We start from the raw sequence: 7,500 nt of genomic DNA on the forward strand, positions 1-7,500 counted from the left end.
ACATACACAGACCCAAGTGTGTCCTTGGTTTCTTCAAGTGGCCTGTGTACAGTAGAGGCATGTTCTCCGCTGAAGGTTATCACTCCCACTCTCTAATCAGAACAGGCCTGGAGCCTGGAGGAACAGGCTTTAAGGGCTACTATGGTTACGGTGGATAAACACCTAGTGAGTTGAGGAAGCTGTGGTACATAAGGGTCAAGATCTCAAGGGTCAAGATCTGGGTTCAGATCTCAGGTGGCGCAACGGCATCTAATGCCCATAAATGAATTAGTTGATATGCTGCAATGAATATGCATCTTAGACAGTCCACTAAAAACAAATTAACATTAAAAAAACATAAAATAGTGGCACTGGCTGTCGTTGCGCCGCCCTGACGTGTGCTACTGCTGAAACATCACTGACCCATGTACACTTGAGACAGGTGACGTTAGCGGCAGGTAGTACAGTACATCATGTTGCACCACATGATGATGGTGTGTGGGCTCATGGAGCATTAAAAAAACTCTTCAAATATGGTTTCATCCTGAAATTACCTTTTTTTTAAAAACACATTCAACGGGTCTTTGGCAGCCTGGCGAGTCAGACTTAATGTGACAACTTTGGTCGTCTAGGTTACTAGGCTCTTTGGTCATTCTGTAATATTTCAAAGTCCATCCCCCCCCCCCCCCCCCCCAAAAAAAAAAGCAACCATAAAAATCATGTAGGCCTACCTGCACATACAAGCGTCTACGATGGACACACAGGGAAGTAAGTAAGTAAGTAATAATAGTTAAGTTTAATATATACCACATTTAAAAACGGTGACATGGTCAATCAGAAAAAAAACCATAAAATATATAAAAGCACTGTAATAAACAAGGACAATAGACAACCTGTTTAGTATCAAAGTGCAGGCACAGGTGGTCCTGGGGGGTGGGGGGGTGGGGGTGGGTTATTTACCTACCTACTGACACTGACAGTGGACATTACATTACTCACCTGCTGAAGGATGTTGCAATTATAGTAGTCAGTATTGCAGAGTATTGCCTATTTCAGACAGACCAGACCAGTTGCATTGCCTATTTAAGACATATCAGTTTCGTTGCCTGTTTAAGACATACCAGTTTGTAGTCCTTGTTGGAAATCTTGGTGAACCATTCGTTGAATGACAAGGCCGCCACAGCCAAGGCCAAGTCCCTGCAACGAGACACAGCAAGTGGACACTGAGGGACTGAAAAAACTACTGAACCAGACAAAGAGGAAATTTAAAACAAACAAAAGAAAGCTTTCACGTCTGCAACATTAAGGAAGCACGGTTGGAATGTAAGGTCAAACAACTGATCCTGTGCCGTAAGCAGAGGTCAATAATAGAACTGAGCACAAAAAAATACAAATCCAATGACATTTATTTTATTTTAATTACAGATAAATGTCTTACCTGCTTTCCAGGTGACTAAAGTCAAGCAAGTTGAACTCTCGGCAGCTCTGGACATGATATATGTTGTCTACATCCTAATTAAAATCCAGAAAGACGATCAATCGATCAATCAATCAATCAATCAACCAACCAATCAATCCCAATATCATCAATCAGTCAAATCATCAAAAAGTAATTTGATTTATTGAATTGCATCACAGTTGTGGGGGGCTTTCTGGGTAGTTTTTGAGTCTTGGGTTGTGTGTAGAGCAGAGCTGTAAAGTGACTCAATAGTGCTGTAATTGCCCCATCAATCAATCAATCAATCAATGAATCAATCAATCAATCAACCAATCAATCATTCCATCCATCAGTTCGTCATGATTTAATTATAGTCTGTGTTGATAGGTGTACTTGATAGGGCTGTTGTTAAGTGATGTGTGATGCTGGATATGAGTGTCAGTACTGATCAATACCAACTCTCGTAGTAGGATTGAATAGCGCTATCTTTGTCATGCCATGCATGTGTGTATGAGGCCGCACTACGTATGCACTTTAAGTATCCACTGTGTTAAGTGTCCTCTGTGATATATCTGTATCTGTGGGATGTGAAGTGTGATGTGAAAGTGGTGCTCACCCACTGCACTTCCTCTCTGCACGGCAGCTCGTTAAAGTCACATAGGGCCTCATAGGTGACAGAGAAGCCCCCTGCAACAGAGAAATACAGAGTCAGACGTTACTGAGAAAAACCCCTGCCACCCCTGCCACTCACAAGTGGAACATCGGATATCACTGAGAGATAGTACATGCAGGGGAAATGTGCTGACACGTTAGGTTAGTGTTTCTCAACGGGGACAGTACAGCCCCCAGGGAGCGTTGAGGAGCTCTAGGGAGCGTAGAGAAGGATACAGCTGAGAGGGGACAGTGCTTAGTTGCCATTGGGGGCATTAGTCCATTTTTGATACGAAGGGGGGCGTTGTCAGGCTTATGATGAGGTCAATGGGGCGTTGGGAGGCTTGTGATAAGGTAAAGGGGGCATTTGTTCATAAAAGGTTGAGAACCACTGTGTTAGCATTGGCAGTGGGGCAACCCAACAAGCAGTAGGCAAGAAACTCCGCACACACAGCAATTCTACACACAAAAAAAACAATATAATATAATACAATAATTATAATATAAAATAACATCATATCATATTGTATAGTACGTCCACGTTAACTCCTGACTAAGAGTAATACCTGTCCCACCCCCACCTGACTAACTTCTCCCACCCCCTACCTAGACCACCCTCCCCAGCCAGATTAAACCAAACCATATGGAGGATGCCTGGCTAAAGCAGGATTTCAGCAAGGCTCAGGGACCTTATGCAGAGTTTTTCTAGGCTTTACAGGAGTTTACAGTCTGAAGAGATTGCCTAGACTTATTTGGTAAAGCGCTGCCACAGACCTGCACTCTGCCCCTGGAGCAGTTTTACCTGCAAAGTGGCTCGCGTTCACCTGGTCACCTCAAGACTGAATACACAGACACACAGGCACAGCAAATATACAGCCCATGTGTCATTTACCGTACACAGATATAGATTCATACACAGGTAGCCAAAACAGGAAGCAGAGATAAATAAGGAGATGAAACAGGGTTGTGGAGGGAGATTTAGAGAGTTGTAGAGAGGCATACAGATACTGTAGAGCTGCAGAGGGAGAATGTCTGTCCCACCCACAGCTAGGACTCAGATAACCTCTCTACATACAATTTATTATCTATATATCGTCACTGTCCAGCAAAAAACGCATATCTCCACAATTTTATTTATTATTTTATATTCATTCTTTATTCATTATAAAATATAAAAATACATAAAATATAAAAAGTCAGTCCTACTGGTCAGTCTACATGAGCATATGAATGATAAATTATTGAATCACCTTAACTTAAATGATGAAATGTTTATTTATTTATATAAAAAAGTGATTTATAAATTCATAAGTAAAAAAAAGGGAAGTGGAGCTCCAAGGTTTCTGCTGGACAGTGACGGTATTAAACATAAGATGCTGTGCTCACCGCATGGTCCCTGTGTTCCGCTGAGGTGTTCCTCTACACTGGACGTGAGCTTCCACAGACGCTCCTGCAGCTCCGCTGGAACCTTCTTCAGCAGCTTCCTGTGGAACACAGACGCATCCCTTCCTGTTACAGGCTAACACATACACACTAAATGACAGCTTTCTGTGGAACATAGGCACAATACCTTATATTACCGGCTAACCAACACACAGAAATGACAGCTTTCTGTGGAACACAGGCACAATACTGGGGTGCATTTCTCAAAAGAGAAGTAGTTGCCAATGGGAAAATCCATTGAAAACGACAAAGTATCTAATGTAGTAAGCAAATTTGGTTTCAAGATATCCACCCCTGTTGTGGAGCAGGTAGTTGTTTGGGCAGCCGGGGCCAAATGGTTTGGGTGTTGGTCTTAAAATCAGAATGCTGTTGTATTAAAATCGCATGAGGTGTATTTGGTCAAGGCACCTAACCGACACCTTGTGCCTAAATAACTGCAAGTCATTTTGAATAAGAGAAAATGTAATGTGAAAACGAAATGTAATGTTTATTTACCCTGGTGAGGAGTCGGGAAAGATCTTCTTGAGCGAGGCAGTGACATGGCTAACCATGGCCTCCAGGTCCTCCACACACAGCAGAGAGAGGACGTACGTCTGTCTGTCCGTCTCAATCTCCACCTGAACGAGATAGGGGGCAGAGAGAAAGAGAGAGAGAGAGAGAGAGAGAGAGAGAGAGAGAGAGAGAGAGAGAGAAAAGCGTGTGGGGAGGAAAAGGAGAGAGAGTGTGTGTCTATAGCAGTGGTTTTCAAGGGGCCCTGGGGGGCCACAAGGAGGTGATAGGGGGGCCGCGGCAGGTTGGCAGGAAAAATACAGAAAAAAGCAAAATAATTGAATGAAATAAATAACAAAGTAAATGCAAATACAGCAAAATAGGCGAATATTTGCATTAAGCAATGCATTATAATGATCTATTACATCTCCGATGGTGGATGAACTGAGCCTGTGACTTTTCTCCTTTACAATGTATTTACAGTATTATGATTCTTGCTATACGTGGATGGGCTTTGGGATGTACCAACTCCATCGAGTTGTGAAAGTGGGTGCCCAGAAAAGTAGCGTGTCAGGGGGGCCTACGCTGGAAACTACTGGTATATAGGGGGGCATGTCATGGTAAAGCTTGAGAACTCCTGCTCTGCACTGTAGATCTGTCTATCTCTTTGTCAATCTTTAAATGAAAAAGGCCACTGCTTCCGCTGGCTCAGCGGTGCACTAATTTCCACTAAAGCCACTGTTCAGACTCGAGACAGAGAGGCATGTGTGGCAGTAGTATACATGTGTTTGTGTGCTACCGTCATTCTGTTTCTGCATTTCACAGATGACCTTCTGGTTTGTAGACCGACAATGATAAGCTGGTAGAGTTTCCTGCTGAAAGCAAACTGGCACACTAATGTTGAAAAGCAACTTGCACAGGCATTTAGAGGTGCAACCGGCAGTTTGCAGTTTACATTTAACCTCTTAAATGCTCAATTTTTAAATGATAAACCTCGGATAAGGGTTTTATGATGCTTTAGTAGAATCTCATATTCTTGCTGACCAACTCTGCGTTCCCGCATTCTTGCAATCGCCCCCAGTGTTAAAAACCTAATCTTATAGTAAACAAAGATCATAGCCAGCAATGAGGACATACTATTATTGAAAGATAACCATCAACTCTTACCATATGCACCTCAACAAAACAAATTTGATTCCATTGAGTCCAAGTGGCATTAAATCACACCATGTCATGATGAGACCGTCCTTATGGCATTTTGAAAGTGTGAACCACACAGCCAGAATGACAAGACATGTGGAAACTGTGAGACGACGCAGGACAAAGTAAAGAATTCGAGTCAACCACAACCACAACAGCTCCCATTCAGAGAATCGCACATACAGTAATGGTAGACAGGAAGCCTCTATGACGCCATAACTCACAACAAACAAAGCAACACATCAGTGTGAATACGTTTGTTCTAATGACGTGTTCTAATGAAGTGTGGCTCCCTCCCAGAGGTTTAGGTGAAGTACCCTGTACAGGTGTGAGCACAACATGGGTGTGAGACCTTTCAAAGTGATCCACGGACGCCATGAGTCAAATTTCTGCACCTTCACGTCAGTGTTGCCAGATGTGTCTGATTGATCAAATCCCGCCCAAAATGTTCTCACTCCCGTTTTTACCCGCAGACGCTCATCCCAAGTAGCCCAATTGGGCGGGCACCCGCCCAATCTGGCAATACTGCTTCACGTACTGTACGTGCATCAGGGGCAGAGCTGTGAAAATGACGACAGATCACCAGGACCACGTCAGAGATTCTTTAAGTATATAGAGATATGCCATTGTAATAGGTTGCTATGGGCACCTAACATGACCAGGTTCCGGTCTGCCTAAAGGGGCGTGTCATAATGCTCCTAGCATTGAATAGAACAGTCCTTAGGTCTGCCTAGGTCTGCCTAAAGGGGGATTTCCCCCCCTCCCCCTTGCAATAATAGAACCCGGAAACAATGGGCCAATGGAACCTCTCTCTCTCTTTCTCTGACCACGTCAGGCATACTGCGTCAAGTAAAGTTCGTACCTAGTACAGTTTGTGATACTTCTAGTCAGGGGCTGCTTAGTAATTGACTTGTGATCTGTGTTGCTGATATTCAAAAGCGGTTCACACCCTGGGACTGATGTCCAGTAGGCTATATAATAATAATAATAATAATAATAATAACTTGGTTTTATATAGCGCCTTTCAAGGAACCCAAGGTCGCTTAAATGAGGCTACATGAGGCCATATGTACTGTGTGAACAGTTCTCAAACACCACAGGAAAAAACTAAGTTAAGTCATACTTTCAATGAAAAGGCAATTGTAGAGGAGCAAGGTTGATGTGATGGTGGTGGTGGTGGTGGTGGTGTGTGTGTGTGTGTGTGTGTGTGTGTGTGTGTGTGTGTGTGTGTGTGTGTGTGTGTGTGTGTGTGTGTGTGTGTGTGTGTGTGTGTGTGTGTGTGTGAGAGTGTGTGTGTGTTAAACTAGGTAGACTTGCTTCTCAGGAGCATCCATACACATCACCTTTGTTGACCATCTTCACAGCTCAGTTACACACTAACACCTGAACATCACATGAACACATACCGTCTCCACAGAGCTAACAGGAGATATACACCAGATAGGCCTATGTATTTTATACAGACCACGTGAAGGAGGAGTCCACTAAGACAATATCGGTAGACAATCTTGCCATGCCATGCCATCTGACAAACTTCCAAGATGCCTCTTATGTAAAGCAATAGCTTCCTTTTCTGTCTTTTCTTTCTATTTTAGACAAGCTGGCCTTACCGTTGTATGCTGACTATGGAAATAACGTGCAAAATATATCAGCACAGATAGTGATTGAGTTGAGTGTTCCTAACATGGCAAATGAAGTGAACCATATGCATGCAAGTCCGCGCTTCATTCATTCAACCCTTTACAAACATCCTCATCATCGCAACATCAAGAATTCAAGCAACATAAAGACAGAGCAGACGCAGGTAGCGTAGGCAAGTTTGTTGCCCCTCAATGCATGCCGTTCCACCACTGAAACGCTGCAATAGTCACTGAAAAAAAGCTTTACTACCATAGCACTGTGACAGTACACTATGACAGTACACAGGGCCTTTAGTAATACATTACAACGTAGTCATTGCCATTCTGGTAACAGCTATTTTATAACAGGGGCTTAAAGACAGCAAGCAGAGGTGTGTGTGTGTGTGTGTGTGTGTGTGTGTGTGTGTGTGTGTGTGTGTGTGTGTGTGTGTGTGTGTGTGTGTGTGTGTGTGTGTGTGTGTGTGTGTGTGTGTTACCTGTTGAAGGCTCTCGATGCTGATGGCGTAGATCTCCAGATAACTGAAGGAACTCTCCAGCTACGAAGAAATCACATGTGGTTATATCCCCACACAACACACAAGCTTAGACCCGACACATCCACACAGACACAGACAAACACACACACAGACTGTATGACTGCCACCTTCCGCCCCCTACACA

At 43.5% G+C, this 7,500-nt stretch overlaps 1 protein-coding gene across 1 annotated transcript in view; it reads right to left on the reverse strand.

Moving 5' to 3' along the window:
• Window positions 1–7,500, reverse strand: part of carmil2 (capping protein regulator and myosin 1 linker 2) — a gene marked incomplete at its 3' end in the record, with an annotated part of 93,087 nt that overhangs the window by 79,995 nt on the left and 5,592 nt on the right. The window contains exons 4-9 of the mRNA XM_063197850.1: window positions 7,317–7,376; window positions 4,007–4,128; window positions 3,455–3,552; window positions 2,034–2,104; window positions 1,418–1,491; window positions 1,101–1,176 (exon numbers count right to left, since the gene is read on the reverse strand). Coding sequence (XP_063053920.1) covers window positions 1,101–1,176; window positions 1,418–1,491; window positions 2,034–2,104; window positions 3,455–3,552; window positions 4,007–4,128; window positions 7,317–7,376 — 501 coding nt within the window. The remainder of the gene's footprint in view (window positions 1–1,100; window positions 1,177–1,417; window positions 1,492–2,033; window positions 2,105–3,454; window positions 3,553–4,006; window positions 4,129–7,316; window positions 7,377–7,500) is intronic.

This window comes from Engraulis encrasicolus, chromosome 4 (genome assembly GCF_034702125.1).
Source record: "Engraulis encrasicolus isolate BLACKSEA-1 chromosome 4, IST_EnEncr_1.0, whole genome shotgun sequence".
NCBI lineage: Eukaryota > Metazoa > Chordata > Actinopteri > Clupeiformes > Engraulidae > Engraulis > Engraulis encrasicolus.